This window comes from Accipiter gentilis, chromosome 5 (genome assembly GCF_929443795.1).
Source record: "Accipiter gentilis chromosome 5, bAccGen1.1, whole genome shotgun sequence".
Classification (NCBI taxonomy): domain Eukaryota; kingdom Metazoa; phylum Chordata; class Aves; order Accipitriformes; family Accipitridae; genus Astur; species Astur gentilis.
The window spans coordinates 4796677-4818539 of record NC_064884.1 but is presented as its reverse complement, the minus strand read 5'-3'; the positions used below and the strand labels follow the sequence as shown (position 1 = coordinate 4818539).

At 46.1% G+C, this 21863-nt stretch overlaps 1 protein-coding gene across 4 annotated transcripts; it reads left to right on the top strand.

Annotated features, from left to right (window-relative positions):
* Positions 1 to 141: 141 nt before the first annotated feature.
* On the top strand, positions 142 to 20230 carry TBCEL (tubulin folding cofactor E like). Of its 4 annotated transcripts, none has more exons than XM_049800238.1 (8): positions 142 to 229; positions 4154 to 4303; positions 6584 to 6723; positions 9869 to 10050; positions 11100 to 11356; positions 14105 to 14231; positions 14686 to 14802; positions 19904 to 20230. In XM_049800238.1, the coding sequence occupies exons 2-8, from the start codon at positions 4171 to 4173 to the stop codon at positions 20220 to 20222; spliced, it is 1275 nt and encodes a 424-aa protein (XP_049656195.1). In that variant the 5' UTR covers positions 142 to 229; positions 4154 to 4170; the 3' UTR covers positions 20223 to 20230. The 4 variants fall into 4 exon arrangements, with proteins under 4 accessions (XP_049656195.1, XP_049656198.1, XP_049656197.1 ...); XM_049800241.1 differs by lacking the exon at positions 142 to 229 and adding an exon at positions 485 to 786; XM_049800240.1 differs by lacking the exon at positions 142 to 229 and adding an exon at positions 800 to 872.
* The last annotated feature ends 1633 nt before the right edge of the window (positions 20231 to 21863 follow it).

The following is a 21863-nucleotide window of genomic DNA, read 5'->3' as shown; positions in this document are numbered from 1 at the left end:
TGTCTGACGTCACTGCCGAGGTTAGGTGACGTCAGAGGACACCGCCCCGCTGGGGGGGGTGGGGGGGGGGGGGCGGGCGCGGCGCTTGCCTGGCCGGCGTCGTCTCCGTAGCAACCGGAGCCGCCTCCGCCGGCCGGGCCCCCTCCACGTGACCGGGCCCCGGTCACGTGATGTTTGGCCGCCGCGGAGCTGCTTCCGGGTCAATGCAGGACGCGGCCGCCGGGCTTGGGTGAGCGGGGCCGGGGGCGGGCGGGGACGCGGCTGTCAGCGGCCATCACCGGCCGGCGGTCCGCCAGTCAGTCCGTCAGTCCGTCACCGGCCTGCTGTGCGGCGGTCGCGGCGTGGTGCCGGAGCGGGGGAGGCCGCTGTCACCCCGGGGACCAGCCGGGGTCCGGCCCGGCCGGGCCGGGCCGTGTGAGGGGAGCCGGGGACAGCCGAACGTTTGTGTTGGAGGCGGCCGGGCCGGCAGAGGCTGCAGCGCCCGGGGGAAGGCCTCGGGGGGGGGGGGGGGGGTCGGGGCCGGGGACCCCGACCTGTCGTACCCCGCCGTGGGGCCCAGCGACCCGGACGGGGACCGACGGACGGGGCTCCCCACCGACTTCTGCGGCGGAGGAGTTGTTTTTTCCAGCAGCGCCCGAGGGCATCGCTGGTTCGGTAGTGTAGTGTCAGAGTCCGGGCCAGAAGCACGTCCAGTGACATGCCTGGCACCTCTCGTGCCGTCCGCTCTCCTCGCCACAGTCCCTGCCGTTAGCACTGGCAGCTTCCAGAAGCGTGGTGTGGTGGCGGGTGAGCAAATAGTGATGCTTGCTTTGATGATGAAGTCCCTGACAGCGTTTCGCACGCTTGGCTAGCTTGCCCTGGTGGCTCAGAAGGCTGGTCTGTCTACCCTGAGAGTATTCATTCATCTGTCTCTCAAGACCTCTTCAAAAATAACTTCCCTGAGTCGCGTCTTAGCAGAAGAACATACCGGCTTCTTTTAGGCAGGCATTTGTTCTGTTGTATCCGTTCCTTATGCTTTGTTTTTCATGTATACAAACACGTCAAAATGCGTTTGGTGCGTGGCTGGTTAGGACCTGCTCCGAAGGCACTCGAGCTGCACTGGAATTTGTTAGAATGTCGTCAATGATGTAATTCTCCTGCAGGGTCTCGTATTCTCCTCATAGGCTTACAGCAGAGGAATAGAAATATTTTTCATGTCGTTTCTAGTGCTATCCTTTCGCTTCACTCGTCAGCTGCAGCAGTCCGCTGGGCTTCCCTTGGATCTCAATTCAGGGTCATGCTCTTCTTTGCAGACACTTGCCGTGTTGTGTGTTACTGGGGCCGCAGCCTTCCAGCAAAGCATTTAAACGTAAGACAGCAAAGAGTGTTCGTTGACATCTTTCAAAGTCTGAGCACATCTTTTGAAATCTATGCTGTCGTTTAGAAAACCCAGAGTTATTTTAGGATATGAATTGTTCCTTGAGCCATCAGTCGGAAAACACTCAGAAATGTGCGCCTTGCAAATCATCCCGTCCTGCCCTTGTGCAGACAACATTCACTTGAAATGTGTCATGCTTTCTTTGCACGTTCTGTTAATCCTTGCTCTCAAGCAATTGTAGTGATTCAGAGAAGCCACGTGCGTGACTGGTGATTATAGTGATTATGTGAAATGTGACAGGAAGGGAAGTGGAAAAGGTGACTGCCCACTCCCCGACACTTTTGTCATCTGGCAATGACATTGGCATGCAAAAGGAAAGCTTGAGAAAGAAAATGTTTGTGATTCAACGTCATTGACTGTAAATGTAATTAGGTTTTTTTCTCGGTTCTGGATTGCTCTCATACTGTAGCTGAAAACACAATTTTTTGCCTTTAGTGTGATGTTAAGGTCGCTTTTTCATATGGAATTTCCAGCTGTTGTTTGTTTAGTGGATAAAGTGGAATGGAGTTGATAGAAAAGCAATGTGAAGGGCGGAAAGCTTTATGCATGGTGGGAGTTCCAGAATTTCCAGACCAGGAGGTCTGAATGTGCATTTAGAAAGCAGTATCTGTCCGTCCTACAGTAGTGAGCTTCCAAACCACTCTGGAACAAGGTCTTTCAGCCTAAAGCCTTGGCTGTCAATGCAAATTGTTCCCGTAGCACGCGGAATGTTTTAGCATAAAATTAAATGTCTTATTTCTAACACAGACTTCAATTTGAGGATTTTTTTTTTTTCTATTCTAGATAGACTAGTGACATGAAGTTAAGCTTGAGATGTGAGTCAACCAAGGTGTTGAAGGCTGAAAAAGGTGTGGGTTTGTTGGTGTTTTTTTTTAAAGTAAGGTCAATCCTTTTAGTCTCTGCTTGTGACATGTGGACTTTAAATATAACATAAAAATTGTAACAGGCTTCAGTCAACTTGCTTCTTATTATACTGAAGTCCTTTGTTACAGGGGTGCTTTAGGTAGTCTGTTCATGAAGAAGTAAAGTAGAGCTTGTTAAACAGGTGATTCTTAGCAAAGGGAACCTGAGCCTTAGTTAAATCACTTTTATTCAGGATTTTATATCCAGCCTTGCCCTTAATAAATCTAAAGGAAAGTTTATGGCAGCAGGCAGAGTCTTTAATTTGGCATTGGTTAGCAACGTCGCTTTCAACATGTGTGGCCCCACCATGAACTCAAAAGCATGGTTTTCCACCAGGAGGTGCAGGTTTATGTGCAGAATGTACATATCTGTGTGACCTGGGTTTTGCTAGTATACTAGAAATGTAATTACGCAGCAGTTGGTAGAAATGCTGCTCCCCGACTATGCTGTAGGAAATCTGTAGCTGATTCCTGCAGTTCACGACTTGTGTTGTTAGAAGGGCGGATGTGGATCTCTCCTCTGTGTCCGTGATGGGTAGCAGGCCCTGCTTTGGACTACGAGGTTTCTGTGAAACCTGGGAACAGTGTGGTTCCCTTTCTTTGTGCATGTATCGAGCTCATTATCCATGAAACCATAAAATACCAAGTTCAGAGTATGTGCAGGAAAGTAGGACAGATAAGCTTGCTTCTACCTAGGGTATGGCAGAATGCTGGCCATCGTGGTATCTTTGTGCCAAGTATACCTCCAGCTGACACTCAATATCTTTCTAGGCAGGTCAGCAGCCCACGGTGTGGGGAGTCCTTTTTCCTGTGCTGTTCCATTCTGTGACATGCGTAGATAGGAAGAGCACGTTTATCTCCCAGATGCATTAAACAGCTGCAAAGTTGAATTGGCAGAACTTGGTTTTTGGACTGGCCTAATGACGTGCTCATATGTGCTCCAGAGTGTTTCATGACGCAGCAGTTGTGTTCTAATTAGAAGCCCAGGTTTGTAGGCAGGACGGAAGAACTGTAGTTCTTTGTAGATGTCAGAGGAGAAATGATGACGCTCCTTTTGAGGCCAAATCTTGCTTTGAATGAGCCACTGCTGTCAGTGAAGGCAAGAGCCTCGAGATATCCTGAGTGAGTTTACTATCAAAATCGAGTATTTCCATGACACCCTGTGGGTCAACTGATGGAAGTCTTGCTAGCAGAGGCTGTTGAGCTCCAGGCTGTTTACAGCATCGGCCTGATTTTACAAAGGCAAACCATAACCTGCTTTGTATAGTGTTTCTTTAGAAACAGTTAGGGAGATGTGGATCCTTTTTCTTTTTTTACTTTTTTCCCCACCCATAAAGCTGATCTTGACTGAAAGTCCTGAGTTACAGTAAAGGGAAGTTACACGATGAAAGCACCTGTTCAAGCAGTCTCTTACTCATAAACAGCTCGTCGGTCTTTCCCCTCCTTGCTGCCCTGGAAAGGTGTTTGAGAATACCTGCGAATATCTCACAGTCCTCTTGCGAGGTACTGAAGTCACCTTTTGCAGCCTGGGGCATATCGGGAGTTGTCCTGTAAGAGCATGTGGAGCAAGGAGGTCTTGTACTTGGCCTGTAATGGTATGACTGAAAGCATGTTTGTGTAGCTTGGGCCCTCTGTTTGGTTTTGGTTTCTGTTCATGTAAAGTTTTACTGTAATGTTGAATTTGAAATATGACTTGCTAGACTAATCTGTAGTTCAGAAGTAAAACCCATGACCCATCTGGTCGCTTTCTGTCCTGTGTTCCCAAGGTCCACTATTGCAGGTTATTATTAGTTGCTGACTGTTTATATGCTCTGTTTTTTTCTGTGTTAACTAGAACTCCAAGAAGGGAGCATGGACCAGCCCAGCGGAAGGAGTTTCATGCAAGTTCTTTGTGAGAAATACAGCCCCGAGAACTTCCCGTATCGTCGTGGACCTGGTATGGGGGTGCATGTCCCAGCAACTCCACAGGGTTCACCTATGAAAGGTAGGCTTCTGGTCTTTCTGAGCATCTGTGGGTTCTGGGTGGGATCGGTTTCTTGGTTGTTCTTGCTTATGTTGAAAGAAGAGTCACCCTGAATTGACCAGAAAAAGAAACACCACGCTGTGTTATAACATGTTTCTTACAGAAGAGCTGAGAGACTGGAATCTAACAGTTAAAGACAGAAAGTTGATGTAGCGACTGAGCAGGTTGCTGTAAAAAACAAGTAAGTCACTCTACAGCATAACAGAATCAGGATCCTGTTAATGAAAGGTGGAAATAAGGCCCTGTGCAGTGCTGAGTTTTGAGGGTTCAGCAGTCCCTGGAACTTATTTTCTTCAGACTAGCAATACGAACTACTTTATTATAGGCTGCAACAGCACATATTTTGGCAGAGATGGCTTAACAAATACATAACACTTGATCTAAATTCAAGGTTGGTCCAAGTGCTACTGGTGTTGTGCAGTACCATCAACTTGCATCGATGCCTGCTGGTACAGGAGTCCAGTGTACACAGAGGTGGACCATATTTCAAGCCAAGCGATGAGTCGTTGAATCCCCAGCTAGGTTTCTTTTGTGACAAGCAACTCAAATGAATTTGTGGTTTACTTTGGCTCTCTGCTCAAGGCATCAAATGCTCTTTGACTGTGCTTATGCTGACCTAGTGGAGAAATCCCCTCTCTCCTTTGCTTCTGACCTTACTGCCTTGATAGAGTTTCAGACAGATGTGTGTGTGAAGTGCTGTGCTGCTCTTGTATGTCCTTGAGCCTTCTAGACTGCAGAATCTGTGTCACTATTTCCTGCTCTTTGAACTGGATCTACTTGACACCCTTAAGTCTTTCCTCACGCTCTGACGTTAGCATTTGGTTCCTGGTTTGTACAGGTGAGCCTGAGATTCACATTTATTCCACCAGAACTGCCCTTTCTTTGTGTAACCTCTTGCCCGTCTTGATCTGTAAGAGTAGTTTAAATTTCCGTCAGGTCAATTTGTATCATAACCAGCCCCAGAGGGGAAAATAGCCACAGAAGTCAGCTGGATGAAGTGTACGGTAACTGAGTTTGACAGAGGAGAAAAAAAGGCCTGAGTTCAGTTGAGGATAAAATGTACTGCATGTCATTCAAAATTGACACGAACAGAAAATTGGCCTGATGGAATATTCAGTCAATGCCCTCCCTCCTATGTGAGAGCATCCACTTACCTGAGCTGTTTGGATGCTGAAAAGAAGGCACATTTGTAAGTCTTAAAACGTGACCGAGACACGACTTACAAGTACTTGTGACTAATTCCCAAAACTACAGCACTATCCTTCAAAGAAGCCGAACGCTAATGAGCCAGGAAACTTGAAAACTCAGTCACTCCAGATAATTGTCTGCTTCTAGAATCCTCTTCTAGTCATGTAGCTGTCAAGTATTAAGGAGAGAGAAAAAGGGCCACCTTTTTAGGAAAAAGCTTGTTGTTAAATTCTAACAGATTTTGATAATCCATAGAGGTGGGAGAGCCGTATTGTATGTGAAAGAGCATAAGAATGATGGCTTGCCTTGCCTACACATGGATTTCTTGTGTCGAAAAGGTTTCCTGTTACAAATCCACAGCTTTTAACTTTGTCATGTTTTGGCCTTAACAAATCAAGCTGTGACTGAGATCCAAGTGCTTGTATTTGAAATAGCTGTGAGAACGCTTACCTGCATGAGAAGGAACTAGAGCAAAACCAAAGCAGAAACGTAAAAGGCAGAGTAGAGACCTAAGTTCTTCCAGGCTGGAAGAATGCTATATGTTCTGCATTGTTGAAAAGGGAAAGCTTAGAAAAGAAAGGTTTAAATACGTCCTTGCTGTTACTAACCCCGAGTGGGTTAAGTACAAGAGGATAAGGGAGTCTGACCCTGTGCAACAAACAGTCCACTTAGTCCTGTATCCTATCTGCAGCAGCAGATGCCTGGGGAAGAGCATAAGTTCTGGCAAGAACTGATGAGAGACATACTATAAACTACAAAGGGCTGGCCCATCCTTGCTGCGATGTGGACAGAAATGCGTGTAGTAATTGAAGAGCGCTGATGCTGAATGGTACTTCATGTTTAGACACAAGAAGACTTCTTGACTGATGTCAGTCACTTGTCATAAAATCCATGTTTATCCTGAGATCCTTAAATATGTGTAAATTGTGGAATTACTGGTACATCTTTTCTTTTGCTGAATGTCAGTCATGTTTGTTTGGGCTTGTTTTTACTTTCTTTAACTAAGCAATGCAATGCTGATCAGAGGGCATCTTTTCTTTTTCCCTGTTTCAGATCGCCTCAACCTTCCGAGTGTGCTAGTACTGAACAGCTGTGGCATAACCTGTGCAGGGGATGAGAATGAAATCGCTGCCTTCTGTGCTCATGTGTCTGAGCTAGATCTCTCTGACAATAAACTGGAAGACTGGCATGAGGTAAAATGGTTACATGCGCATCTTTCTGAATAACTTTGATGGCTATTACTGTGACTGAAAACGCATTGCAGGTTGTAAGAGTACTTCGCTCATTTAAAGGAGAGAGATTTCAATTTTTTGTGGCTTCTTTCTCATCTGTGAAGCTGATGCTTATTTACTTTGACAACAACTGAGCAATAAATGTGATTAATTTAATCCATTTGGGCACTTCATTTACCTCGTGACTTACAGTCTTGGCCTGCGGGTGACAAATATACACAAATTATTTTTTTTATCATGCAAAGCACCAGAACTGGCATTTCTAACATCAAGAGGTTAATGAGCAGTGCAGGTTTTAACAGAGTAAGACCTGAGGAGGTCCAAGTAATGGGAGTTGATTCCCATCTTTGCCACCAATTCTGTGATACTGGGCAAGGTATTTTTTCTTTCTCCGCTTTTGTTTCTCTATCTGCAAGACAGGTTTAACACCATTTACCTCAAAAGATATTTCTGAGGCCTCATTAATTAATGCTAAATGCTATTGTAAAATCCTCTGAAGTGCTGGGATGAAATATGCTAGATAAATGCAGTGTAATACGAGTAAAACAATTGCAGTCTGTTCAAGAGTCATTAACAGTTTCTGACTGGCTTATGCTTTGCTTTTATGTTAGCGTTTATTGTTGGAAATACGTGGAAAAGAACAGGATGCGCAACATAGAAATTATCATGTATTCCTGTTGCATCAAACTCCTATGTCTTTAAAAAGGTAGCAAATGCAGCATTTGCAGAAACATCCCAGCTCTGGCACGGGGGTTGCAAAGTCCAAAGTGGGATAGATTTCCCTGTTCCTATTATTTTCTTGTTAGCCTGGAAGGTATTAGCTCAGCGGGTGGGAGAGAGATCTTTGGTTTGTCTGTTGAGATTAGAGCCAGGGAAGATGGTTTTGTACTGAGGGCATATCTGCTAAGAACTGGGGTGGTGTCTCCTAACTTGTTTTATTCTGACCCCAAAAGGCCCTCTCTCACAGTAATGAGGTGCTGCCTCTCCACTCCCTGTTCTGCCTCTTACTCTCAGTGGGGCTGGCCTCGCATTGGGTAAGCAGCTGGGAGAACTGTCACTTGCAAGCTGCATGCCTCGCACCCTGCTATTTGTTCAGTCTCTTTAGGCTACCCTGGACGGCACAATTTGCCGGCTTCTGCATGAGCTGCAGTAAAGCAGGAAATGAAAGGCTTTCTGTGTACTTCGGCCCCTCTGAGACAGGATTAAGTTTTCGTAGCCCATCCGCAACAGATAAATATCTACTCAACTCTTAAAAACTGCCAGTGATGGGGATTCCAGATCCCTGGGTAGCTTGTTCCCATGCTTAGCTAATAACCTGATAGTCTAAGCTATGTAACTTAAGTCTGCCATGCTGCAATTTAAGCCAATTGCTCCCTGCCCTGTTCTCAGCGGGCATGGAGGAGCATTTATCACCATTCCTTATATGACAGTGTTTTGTACCCACAAAGAAGAGCTTTCACCTCTCCTTTTCCCATTTTAGTACAATACTGAAAAAAACAGTTCTTCCAATCCTTCATTGTAGGCCATTTTTTCTAAATCCCATGTTGGTTTTGTTGCTCTGATGTCATTCCAGTTTGTCTAATTCATTCCAAACACGTAGTGCCCAAAATGTGACATCACCTAAGATGAGGTGCGAAGTGAGGCAGACTAATTACGTTCAGCATCACGTATGCAACACTTGAATTCAACCTCCACGTGAGACAATTGCCCTTTGCTAGGAACTGGGCCCTGTTATTGACCTGTGTATGTCATGGTCTGCCCCATCTCCTCCCATCCTGCTTGCTTTGTGGAGTGGGGCTCTCTAGCCAGGTGTTCTCTGACTCGTATTTATTTTCTGGATGAATGTTTTTTTCCCAGAATGTTAGTACTTTGACTATCCTTGAACTGAACTTCTGTCTCACGGGTTCAGTTCCTCAGACGGCTTCGCTTTGGCCTCTAGTCTTGTACCACAATGTGATGGCAGCCTTTCCCGCCTTACTATCACCCACAGATTAAAAAAACCACATAATGTTCAATTATTCTGGTCACTGAAAACATAACAAGTAGTATTCTGCTAGAACACTCCCTCTGTATGTCTGCTAGCTTTGTATTGAATTCTTAACTTACAGTGCTATCCCAGGCACTGTAAGTCCCCAGTTTGCCTATGCGACTTGTGTGCAGATGGCGTCAGAAGCTGTCATTCTCTTATACTACTTCCCACTGAATCAGTTACACAGTCGAAGAGGAAAATTAGATCGATGTGATGTGTTCTTTACGAATTGATGCTGCCTGGCTGTTCTGTTCACTTAATCATTATTAGATGACTACAAATTGATCATCTAAATAACTTGTTCACCTACTTTCTGCATATTAGCAGTATCTAGGTCAGCACCTACCTCGATCACACCATCCATTATGTATCCTGCATTCCAGAGCTGTACAGTCGTCATCTCTGGCTTTTCTTTCCCTTTCTTGATCTTTCTTCCTCACCTCTCCGCTACTTTGTCCTTAGCTGCACATCTGTACACACAAAAAGAGAAAGTAGCCCCAAGCAGAGTTACACGAACATTTGGATTCATTGTAAGAAAGCTGCTGTTTTCAGAGTAATGGAATCAAATAAGAACCTAATTGTATGCATACAGTGAGCTTCTATCTGTCTTTTATGTTGGGCAAAATGGCAAGGTCTGTGGCTAGCGGGGAGCAGTGGAAAGCTGAGCAAGTGATCAGTGTTGGCCGTAAACTCAAGAGACGTGCCCATTGCCTCCCTGCTAAAAGGGGGTACGGTGTGCTGGCTCCTGTAACGTGCTGCTGCTTAAGCTTGGTATTGAGGTGGATTTTATGACCTCTCCCAAGAGTCTGGCTTTCTCTTATCAAGCTGCTTGGAGAGTGTAATTAAGTGAACTGTTGAGGTGAATGAGCAATTAACCAATCAATCTAGATCAGTGAATAGCTGGAGTATGAATTACAGATAGTTATCCAGAAGCATTATTTTTTTCCCCATATCATTTCTTTGGCTTGTGGTGATTCCGAAGGGCCCTCTTTTAGGAGACGGGATATTGTTGCATGAGGTCCGATTACTGCCTGATACGCATTTCTTTCTTTCTCTTTTTTTTCCCTCCCCACTTAGGTCAGTAAAATTGTGTCCAACGTTCCCCACTTGGAGTTTCTAAACTTGAGTTCCAACCCTCTCAGTTTGTCCGTTTTAGAGAGAAGGTGTGCTGGGTCTTTCGCTGGTGTTCGCAAACTTGTGCTCAACAACAGCAAAGCTTCCTGGGAAACAGTCCACACAATCCTGCAGGAATTACCAGAGTAAGCATGGGGAGTTGGGCGTAGAAAGGGGTGCTCGCTGCACACAGGTCAAGGCTGGCTTATCAATTCACGTGGTGAGGGATGAGAGGGGTGTGAGGATGCAAACATGATCGGTAGAGAAAAAGGGAATTTTTTTCTTCGGGAGCTTGGGAACCGGCCAGGTGAATGTTTTACATTGTCTTAAAGGCTGAACTTGTGCGGTGCTGCAAAGCCCAGAGCTTCTCATCCAAATCTAAATACCAGAGATGGATAATCACCCTGACAATGTAGGAGGTGACACACTTTCCTCTGAGTCACTACAGAATGAATGGTGCAGTGCATACCTGTACTAATAGCTTTTGAATGGGATGTAAGTCTGAGGGTCTGGCCACTTGACAAGTAATATTTCGTCATGCTTTTCTGGGCAAAAGTGTTGATTTCTATGGCTTGGCCACGGTCCACCTTGGCAGTGGCATTCTGCTTCCATGAATGTCCTAGGTGGCTTCATTTTGATAACAGATTCCTCTTCATACAGCTTTGTAAGCAGAGATTATGACAGCAGTATATCCTGCGTGGCCAATGTATGCTTCCCTGGGATTAGGAGAGCTAGTTTAGTTGCGTGAAAACTTGGTGGGACCTGTTCTTTCTTTAATGAGAATCTTTGGCAGAACCAGTGATGCCAGGAAAAAAGCGTCATTTGTGTTGTATAAATCCACCTTTTAAGTGGTGAGGATTGAGAGCAGGTACCCATCACCATTGGAGTTGGGTCGGTGGCTTGTTGGAACAGCACCCCGAGCAATCTGTTACACAATTAATACTGGGAAGCTAGGGAAACACTTAGAGGTGTTTTTCATCTGTGGAGGGAGGAAGTTTATGGATGGGAGCAGAGACGTAGTCAAAACACTCCATTTGGAGTGCTCAAAGGTCTTCTCTACACCAAGGTTTCAAATCATGTAAGAGCCGTTACAGAAGGTTGTGTTAAAGTTGTATATGCATGTCCCTGTACCTGAGAGGGTAGCCATTTCTCAAGGTATGTTGAGATGATAAAACAAACTTTCTCCCCTGTGCAGCTTGGAGGAGCTCTTCCTGTGCCTTAACGACTATGAAACAGTGTCTTGTTCTCCGGTTTGCTGTCAGTCTCTCAAATTACTCCACATAACTGACAATAATCTTCAAGACTGGACTGAAATTCGAAAATTGGGAATTATGTTTCCATCACTGGACACACTTATTCTGGCTAACAACAACCTCACGACCATTGAAGAGTCGGAAGATTCCCTAGCAAGGCTGTTCCCCAACCTGCGATCCATCAATTTGCACAAGTCAGGTGAGAGCCTGGAAGCAGTATGCTTTTTGTTCTCAGCGTAAGTGACAGCGGTTGATCGGAGTCTCTCCTCCTGAGTAGGTGAAAAAACACACTTACCTTGTGCTTTTTGAAACTTTGGCCTTGGGGTGGTTGCTTCTTACTCCTGTGTTAGCAGTAAGTAGCCTGCAGTCAGCATTGCTTCCTGCAAAGTATGAAAGGGGGCAAGTGAAGGCAGAAATGCTGAGCAAGAGCCTAAACCTTTGGGATAGTTCTGTTGCTGTAGCAGAGATGAAAATGCTCAGTGACCTCTGTGCCAATCTGTCCTGGCTTCTTGGCAGAATTGAAAAGCTGTTGATAGATGTAGTCCCAACAGACCTATCGTGTTGAAGTCTAGTTTCCTAATGGTGCTAATGCAGGGCCACACAAGCAGGTGTACTGAAGTGCACTGACCTGAAGAATGTAGTGTTAGGAGAGGAAAACAGGCAAGAAATCAACTTGCCTGTCTGTGGGCTTTACTTGCTGCTTTTGGTAGTTAGTAGTTATCTAAAAGATGAATCACAGTAGCGTGGACTGGCAGTTATTCAAAATGAGCTGGCAAAGGTTTATACGTTTGTAGTTTCCCTCTGTTTCCTGTCCCTGCCTCAGGTGCTCCTGGCTGGAGAAGGATAAATAAATGTCTGGCAGTGGAGGGGATGAAAGAATCCCATTTTCCTTTGATTTGCTGTTTTATCTCGGGTAAAATAAGCGTATGCGTAGGTATGTGGCATGTAAGGGCCAAGCATTCACCCGCAAAAGCTGTCTATCATCTGTGCTTGGAAGCTCACCACAAGTTATGCTTGAGGCTGCTTTTACACTTCAGCCCCAGAGAATTTTCAGCCAATGCTCCAGAAGGAGAATAAGCATTTGGCGTATTGGGAAGGGCACTCCACGCTCAGAGAGAAGGAGCTGCAGGGCAGCTGTGACGTGTTTGTGAGATAACATGTATGCCAGAAGTTCTTCTGCAGGAGTACTTAATTCATCATCGTCTTTTGTTCTTTACAGCTTTATATGCTGTGCAAGCAATAGTTAAATGTTAGCCAAGGTAGAAGGTACTTTATTAACATGCTCTTCAATGTCAGCATCAAGGAATCCCTATAATAAAAGCTTAAAGCTAACTAGAGGAAGAAAAGCCTGTTAAGCTGGATTTGAAAGCACTGTCTCACTGAGGAGCAAGTGCTCCCGTGGTAAGTAGTTTTGCAATTTTGATGCCAGGTACTTAAGAACTCTGGATTCTGTATTGCATTTTGATGTTTTGGGAGCTGAAAGTCAAATAGAAATCCCAAGGAGCATGTTAAACTCTTTTTTTTTTTGCAGGGGCGAGGGGGAAAGCGGCTGCACTCCAAAATTCTGTCATGTGAAGACTCCAAACTAGCGCCTCCTTTTGCAGGCTCTTTTAGCTTAGCGGAGGTCAGGGGTGAGCTAAAGATAATGGTTTTTAGTGAAGTTGGAGCTCAGTGGGGTCATGAAGGGATGAACAGATTTTCCTGCCAAGGCGGATGCCATGGCTGACAGCAGTTTCTCCTGCAGAGGTGGTTGTCTTTCTGCACTAGCTTTCTCCCAGCTACAAGAGCTTTTGGCATGATCCAGAGAGGTACTGGGCACTCTTTGGTGATGCAGGCCGGTGATCAGGTGGAAGAGTTCTCGTCCTGTCACACACTTTTACTCAATTTGTCTGTCAGTGTGTCTGATACTGATACCCAGAGGATGGCTTTAGGCATAGGTGACCTTGGCAGAGGTGTTTCAAGTGCTATGGGGAAAGGAAGCTCTCTCTGCCTGCCTCACACATGGTGCTGTGATACTTACAGGAGTTTTGTTTCTGCTCTGAAAAGAGCCGCTTCTTCTGAGCTGTGGTTGTGACACACAGTTTGGGCTTGAACTTGACACTTCCTGAGAGGCTTAGCTCAAATGAGACCCCTGATTTTGTTTGAACCGATAATTTTTCTGTTTTTTCACATTTTCTGTACTGTGTGGGTGAAGCTGTTGAATGTTGTTCGGAGAAACCGGTTTTCTAACTCGTGTTGCTAGTGTAAGCTTCTGGAACAGTCATCGGAAAAGCATCGCAGTAAATGTTTCCGCAGTCACAGCAAAGGGAAGTGAAGATGAGTAGTGTTGATCTCGCCACATAATCAGGGCTGTACTGTTGCTCGATCCTCAGCTTTTTTTATTTTATCCTCTCTGCTTTCCTTGTTATCCCAGATGTCAGGTCTTGAGGGGGATGAAATTAAGTTAAAGCCTTTTTCATTAAATGGCTGGATGGCTTCTGGGACTGTTTTACCGTTGGGTCATGAGTGGAAATGGGACCCAAGGTGGTCATGTGTGAGAGGTAAAGCCATTTGATGGCTATTTAGTGACGCCTAGAATGACAGAAGTCCTGATGACTTCAATACTTAAGGCAGCATCCCTTTATAGATGCAGCCATCATAACTGATGCTAGTCAGTCCTCGGCAGTGAGGCCAAAGACTGAATGGTCCATAAAAAACTAAGCTCCCCAATCAGCCATGAAGATCATCCTTCTAGACTTACAAAACAGCACGAGAGAATTTAAACTACTCTGTCTTGTAAGCAAATGAAGGAGATTTTTTGCAGTGCACCATGAGCAAAAAGCCAACTTCTCAAAGAAACGGCAGCTAATGCTCGCCCTGTCGTGTATGTTCTTTGGCTGTGTCTGATTATCTTGGATACATGATGTATTATCTGTGTTTGTTTAAGCAAGTCTTTTCTTCCAAGCAGGTCTGCATTGCTGGGAGGACATTGACAAGTTAAATTCTTTTCCCAAGCTCGAGGAAGTAAAATTGCTAGGAATCCCTTTGCTGCAGTCCTACACCACTGAGGAGCGCCGGAAGCTGCTAATAGCCAGGTCTGTTGCTTGTTTATTCTGCTCAGCAGAAGCGTTACATGGCAGAGAATGGCTGGAGTGGGTAATTGGAGGAAGAGGCTGTTAGGAGATAGGGTTTTGTATGAATTCAGCGCTTGGAAAGATTTGAGATTTCTTTTTTTATGGTGTGGGAAAGTGGGAGTAGTGGAAATGTTAAGTCTAACTTCTTTACTTCTCAGAGAATTTTTTGAGTCTCATACATGCTTGTGCATGCGATGCATATATGTGGCAAAATGAAAATGCTTAATTTTGAATGTGCTTGGAGAAACTGCATGGGACTCGCCCTCTCTCTTGAGGGGACTGAAGCCTAAGCTACCTGGCAGGATTCTCCTGGTGTTAGTGTTGTGGCATGTAGCTTTTCATGGCGACTCTCTTGTTGGTCACCCTGTCTGGGTTTCTCTTCTTGCTGACTGTATTTCTTGGTGTCTGCATGCAGGTTGCCATCTATTGTCAAGCTCAATGGAAGCATCGTTGCCGATGGGGAGCGAGAGGACTCGGAGCGATTCTTCATCCGATATTACATGGAGTTCCCAGAGGAGGAAGTCCCATTCAGGTATGAACTCTTTGTTGTGGAATGGAGAGCAGGAGCAGATGGGCAGCGAGGCAAAAGAAAAGGTGACTGAACAGATGATGTTACATGGGAAATCCGAGCGAGTTGTTCCATGAAAAAAACCATCCCTCACCTTCCGCCTGTCTTGCCTTCTTCAATCGGTTTTAGTTAATGTTGTTATATTAGTGTTGTCTGATGACTTGTAGAATCACTTCTGAGTCAAATTTGGTCTTAAAGTGTCCGTGTCAAGTGCCATTAAACAACATGACTGTTCAGTTCATGATCTTCATTGCTTCCTGTCCTCCCTGATGGCTAGCTTCATAATCCACCTGTGTTTGGGAGTCCCCAAAAGCCAGTACAGATCGTGCTCTCTGGTGCCAGGCTGGGGCATCTAATTCTCTTGACCATCTGGAGTGTGGAATGTGACTGGCGATAGGAAGCTGTCCCCTCACTTTCAGGCCTGCAAATAGCAAGTCTGATGGTTTTTCTTTGCCAAAACAGTATGCCCAATGATCTGTTAATCTTGGTAAACTAATGAACTTTGACAGACGCTGTTCAGTCGGTATCTTCTCTGTGCCAGCATCTACTTACTGTTTCTTAATGGGCTGAGGAAGGGTCATGGAGGATCAGGCCACAGCATTTATGTGCCTTTTTCCCTAGAACCCTCATACGCTATTCAGACAGCAAAGCGTCATAGCCCTTTCTTTACAGAAAGGGGATAGGACAAGAGCATGTGGGTGTGTGTCCGGGGGGACAGACAGAGGTAGGGACCAACTGAGGTAGAGAAGAAGGCCAAAGGTTTGGCCCAGTACAGATGACAAAGGTGCAAATGGAATCTGATGGGTGCTTACGTTGGCTGGTCAGTGTTTCTGCCAGCTTAACTCTTAGGTAAAATGTCTCTTGTTTTTCAAAAGCACTGTGTATGTGACCTGCCAATACAGGAAGGCTGGAATGGGGAATGAGGGCACGGCATTTTGTATGAATACTAATAGGTCTAGCGATTATAGTATAGGTGTATAATATATATATAGGTGTACTGGGGTCAGTTCAGAGGCGAAGGGTACTAATGTAGTCAGGGAGATAAGACAGCTGGTGATCCCTCTTGTGCCTTTTCTGAGGACAAGTCCTGGCTTGTAAATTTTAGGACCCCTTGAAGCAGAAAATGGAAAGAAATATTGGAAGGGATAGCAACAGAGGTGGAGAATGTAGGGGAGAGGAAGGGGAAGGGGAGATAGGGACTGCGAGTTCATGGTGCTGCTCCCAAAATGGATTATTTTCTGTAACATTTTGTTTCTAAGAAAACTGTTTCATGTCTCTGTTTGTGGCTCTAGAAAGGGAGAATAGCAGGGCAGCTGAGCCCAACAGCTGCAGCAGAGTCCTGCCTTTTGGTAAACAGGGCTTGGGCTGACCTGGAAAACCAGTCAGGAAAAGGCAAGGCAGGCCCTTGCACTGAAGGCAGTGTATTCGGTTGCAGTCTGGGAGGGGAACTAAGGTGCGAGGAGCCCTTTGATCCTGGTGGAACACGTGTGACACCCTGAGCTCAGGAGGAAGGGTTTGCGCATGAGAGGGAAGGTAGATAAATAGCTGGTGGGCTCTGAATCTTTTCCTGCTGGACTTGTGTCTCTGGGTATTGTGGTGACAGATGCCTTGCATGTCCAGGACCCATATATTGTTGAGAAGGACACAGTGGGATATAGTTTCACACATGCATGATGCTACTGTTAGGACGTGGACTTTGGGAGCAGGCTGTGTGCATCCATGTAGTTACACAGTACAACACACAACTGGGGTTGGTTTCCAGGTGGGAGCTCATGTAAGAAATTACTAATATCTCACCCACCCAAAAAGCTGGTCTGATCTTGACCAACATGCTAGCTTTATGCTATTTTGGTAAGATACCAGAGAATTACCTCCCCCTCTGATTTCTTAACCTTTAAACACTGTGACTGCCCTTTTCGTGGTCAATGGGCTCTTTGTCTGAATCCCTTCATCTGTGCAGCGTTTTCGAGAGACTTGTGCAGCTACTAAAGAGGGTTGTTCTGTTCTGGAGGAGTTGTGTGCTGCTACAGACTATTTTCTAGCGAGGCTGCAGATGGCTGAGAGAGACCCTAGTGCTGAGGGCTGGGTTTCAGTTCTTGGACCTGTATGCAGCAGCCCTTGTAGGAGGGGAACCCTGGCATTCTTTACAGAGGGATTTTGTGTGTGTTTGTTGCTAAAGCTTCCTCTTCTTTGCTCCCAGATCTGGTGTGGTCTCTCCGAAGGCGGTTTGTAATTAGAATCTAATGAGGACACACGCATGTTGTTGCTGGGGGTATGGCATCTGCATTGCAGTGCTGCCTCAAGCTGAGGAAGAAGACACGCTTGGGCATGAAAAACTTAAGAGTGTAAGCAGCCCCCCTCAAGATTGTTGAGGTGTAGCGTGCGATAAGCGAACAGCACGCTCTCTCACAGCAAACCCTCCTGCTTGCATTGCATGTCTTCTCGGGCTGCAGCTCAAAGGGATCGGAAAGGGAGGGAAGGGACAGAATAATTTCTCTCTTTGGATGTCGTGGGTTAGAAAGGAGTGCCAAGTGTGCAATCCAATATTGGCTGTATTCTTGAGTGACGTCTGTGTCTCTAGGTTTTTTATGAGTCCTCTGCTTGTCTGGTCTGCTGTTTATCTGCAGAGTATCAGAGACACTTTTAGCCAGGCTCAGTTCTTCAGCATCCTCTGCTCTGGCAGCCATTGTCTGCCAGGCTGCAAGGGTTAATTATAAAAGTCTCCAGGGTGCCTGTTATCAGGGTACAAAAGAACCATATGAGGAGTATGCCTTCATCCTTATTGATCTGAGGGAAGCCAGTCATTCAGACTCCTAACTTTCTTTGCAGGCTGCAGCTAGCATACAAGGAGCAGGCTGCAAAGCTTGTTCTGCGTTTCCTTTACATGAGACAATTTAAGACAACATTGCTTGACCCTCCGCATGTTTACACCACGCATTTGGGTAATCTTAGCCCACTCATGGTATTTCTGTCTCTCAGCTTGCTTGAAATTTGTCCCCCTCTTTGTACTCTTCCCACCATCAGCCCTGTTCACTGCAGTTTCCCTTAACGCATGAATCCTGGCAGTACTTCTGGTCAGCACGTGAGAAATTGTTGCTGGACTGCGGCGGAAACTGTGCTGCAAAGAAATCCTCCCCATTGGCAACACATGGGCTAGTGCTCGCTCTTACTGCGGGCAGTAGCCCAGTGCGTGAAATATGGGGAGCGCGTTGTCTCCTCTCGGCACTAATGGCTTTTCCAAATAAATAGGCCTGATCCTATCACCCAGGTGACTGTGAGAGCGTGGCACCGGCCTGCCTTCAGATGCTCTGCCCTGGCGAAGGCTCATTTTGTCTGTGAGACTGGGGAAATCCTAGTGTGCTGTGGCCCTTACCTCATTTCCCGGTAGACAGAGTGTCTGCTGTTCTCCAGGAATGTTCCTGCCTTCAGCAGGACTCCCTGGGGTCACCCAGCCTGCCAGGTCCCATCATCTCTCGACAGGGGCTGTGACACGGCACCGATTGCATTCAGCTCAGACTCGGATCGGGAACAAAAAGAGCTTTCTGTACGGCGCGTATTGGAGGGCCTCTGAAATGTTACCTTTTCTCGGCAGTTCTTGGTCTTTGTCATTTCAATCACATTGTGTTTTGTGTTGCTGTTTCGCCTCTTTCCCAGCCAGGCAGGGGAGATGCAGCCTTGCCCAATTGGAGCGATACCCATTGAAGGTGGCGGGAGGGTGAGATGTGCTTTCCATTGCAGGGGATGGCTCCCCACGACAGACCTTGTGAAGGACAGTCGGAGAACTTGGCTCCAAGGAGAAAGTGATGGTGGAGCATGTGGCTCTGCTAATAAAATTCCCATGTTGTTTTAGAGTAGGTGTGAAGGATCAGTTGGCAAGAAGTCCCCTGTTTGTTGTCAGCTTCCAAACGGTGCAGCAGCTCACCTTAATTTGGTGATCTTGATGATTCTGTGCTCACTGTAGTGTAACATTTGGGACCTTGCTGGCCTCTTGGAAAACAGCAGGAATGTCTGGAGGTCAGGCCATGAAGCCACAGATACTGGGAATCTAGACTGGGGGTCACGTCCTTTGTAGGAGCACTAGCTTGCTTCTGGCAATCTTTAGTGAGGTGTTTTCAATGGAGCAGGAGGCGTAGAGCCTTGTGAGTGCAGCATCCTCTCTTTCTTCTGAATCCCACTGCAGCCATGGCTGGGGTTTCTGAAACTGTAGGAGCCCAGTAGAAAGCTTCGCTGCTCAGTTTTGAGACCAGTCAGCTCAAACATCTCAGGTCTGTGGTAACTTCACTTTCCTCAGCTAGATACCACCTCCCTAGTCGGACGTTCACATGGGTTCATCTCAGCGCCACGGTGCAGCTCAGGAACTGTGAGACAAGGTGACTGGAGTGGATGGTCTTTCTAGGGTTTATTTTGTGCTTTTCAGCATCTTGCCTGAGAAACACTGAGTGCTGTGTGAAGTGTCATGCCGTCAGGGGAGAAAACAGGACTCACACCATCCTAATGGATGTCTGTTCAGGTCATCAGACTTGAATCGGGGTGAATGTTGTCTCCCCAAAGTGTGAGCAATTTGGTGGCAAATGGAGAAGAAAGCTGGGGTTTTCCTTCAGTCGCTGCTGGGCAGGAGACTTGCATGGAGAGAAGCATGCGCTTACAGGCTTTGAATGCTAGCTCAGCAATATTCTTCACTCGTGAGAGCCTCATCCGTCCTTCCCACCTTGAGTGAAGTGCCAGTTAAACTGCAAGACATTTTGGAAGAGCCATATGCCAGCTAGTCACTGACATGGAGGATGAGGACAGCTCATCGCTGTCTGGGTTCCAGTTTTAGCTCTTGTCTAAAAGTTCTGGGCTTTAGATGAATTGCACCTTGGAATCTGCACTTACCCTCTTGTCATCTGGTCATTGTACTGTCCGTGCAGATATTCGTTTGTACTTTTGCAACCTAGTAGCATCCTTGGATGATTGCAGTTAAAGTGGGGTAGTATCATAATGTGAAACAGAAACTGACTTGTGAAACGTACATTGGCCATACAAGCAACTGTACAATAACTCTGGACTTGTTTTAATTATTCAGATATCACGAGCTGGTCACGAAGTACGGGAAGCTGGAGCCCTTGGCAGTCGTGGATCTTCGGCCACAGAGCAGCGTGAAGGTGGAGGTTCACTTCCAGGATAAGGTGGAAGAGATGTCGATCCGTCTTGATCAGACTGTGGCAGAATTGAAGAAGCACTTAAAAACTGTGGTGCAGTTGTCAACAAGCAACATGCTGCTCTTCTACTTGGACCAGGAAGCTCCTTTTGGTCCCGAGGAGATGAAATACAGCTCGCGAGCACTGCATTCTTATGGCATTCGGGATGGAGATAAAATTTATGTGGAACCTAGAATGAAATAGCCTCTTGACCTTGTGAGTGCACACACGTGCACACACATGCCCCCACACACCCACACACATGCATTAAGGAATTTTTGCAAGGTTTTTATTTCAGTTGGTTGGTTGAGGTTTGGTTGCGTTTCTGTAGCAGGTAATTTCTTAGCCCGGATGAAGTGCCCTGATCTGAGAACCATGCCCACCATCCACTGCAGGTGACCTTGAGATGACAATTGACTGCAGTGCGTGTGTTTCAGTGTGTGCAATACCTTGATGTTTTCTTCGATGCTCCGGTATACTCGTGATTTGGTGCGAATGGTCAGTTGTTCAAGCTAAAAAATGCTAGGGTCCATAAGGGAGAAGATAGCTCGGTGCAGAATTTGATCTGGTTTTTTCTTTTTCTAAATTTTTGGGGTTTTGGCTCCACCAGAGCACCCTTTGGCCTAGCTATCTGACTGTGGCTCGAGCTTGCCGAAGTATTTTTTGCAGCTGGGTGCTGTCTCAACCTTCTGTTGCATTTGAGTTCACTGAAAAGATCTAAAACAGTATTCTGCTTGATTCAGAGCTCAGGTACTTAGTGCATCCACTTAACTCTACTGGTTTGGTTGGTATGAGTGCACAAAATGGGGGAAAGAAAGAGACCTTATTAGAAAGGAACAATTTCTTTTCAAAACGCACGCTCTATATCCATGCTGTTCTATTCTGATTTTGGGGGAAAAAACGTTTTGATTTCTGTACCAGTCTCACACAGGGTCTGTAACCCATAGCACTGGCAGTCCGGAGGCACAGGGACCCTTGCCGTGTGCGTTGCAAAGTGAATTTTGGAAGGCGGTGGATGGGCGTTGCGTTGGAAGGGCTTTTAGAGTAACAGGTCAAAAAGGGGTTGAAGAGCGGATTCCTCCCCGTTGGCCATGACTCATCCCTGCGATGCTGAAGGGATCCTCCAGTATGCACTTAACTTCGTACCAGTTTGTACTGAAAGTGGAATGGCTAAAATTCCTCTCCTGAGAGAGAGTAAGAGTAGAGTTGAAGTTTGTGTTTGTTGTTGTTGCACCAGAAATGAAACCTAGCACTTTCCCTGGGGGCCCCTGGCTCTGGGGTCCCTGCTTAGGGTCCAAACTAGGAGAATGTGTTGGCTCAGATCAGTTTCTAGAAGATGAGTAACAAAGCAACTAGACTCACATTTATTGTAAAGCAGGTTTTTACTATCTATATTGGCTTGCCCCCACACGCACCTCGTAGGCATCACGTGCTGCTGCTTAAATTAGCCCCCGTTTTCTACTGCAGAGCAGATTCCCTTTCTTGTGCAATGAAATCCTCCTTCCTTTGTATCCCTTGTTTTGCTTTCCTGTGTCCTCCCCTTGTTCCTCTGTCCCCCTGACAAGTTGAAGACTTTTCAAATTACCTAGGTATAAGCTGCATAAAAGTTTTTGAAGCTGTGCAGTGAGGGCTCGAGTTACATGTGAACTTCTGACCTTAATTTTGAAATGCTCCCTTATCCCCATGTGCACTTTCTTTCCCATGATGCTTTTGTCCACATCACCAAGCTCCTTTTATATTCTTGGAGTTGTATATTTCTCGTCATATTTTACCTAGATTGCGGGGTGGGGTAGGATGGGGAGGGGACAAAGTATTATCTCATAGTCTTCAGGTTCAGGATGTGGG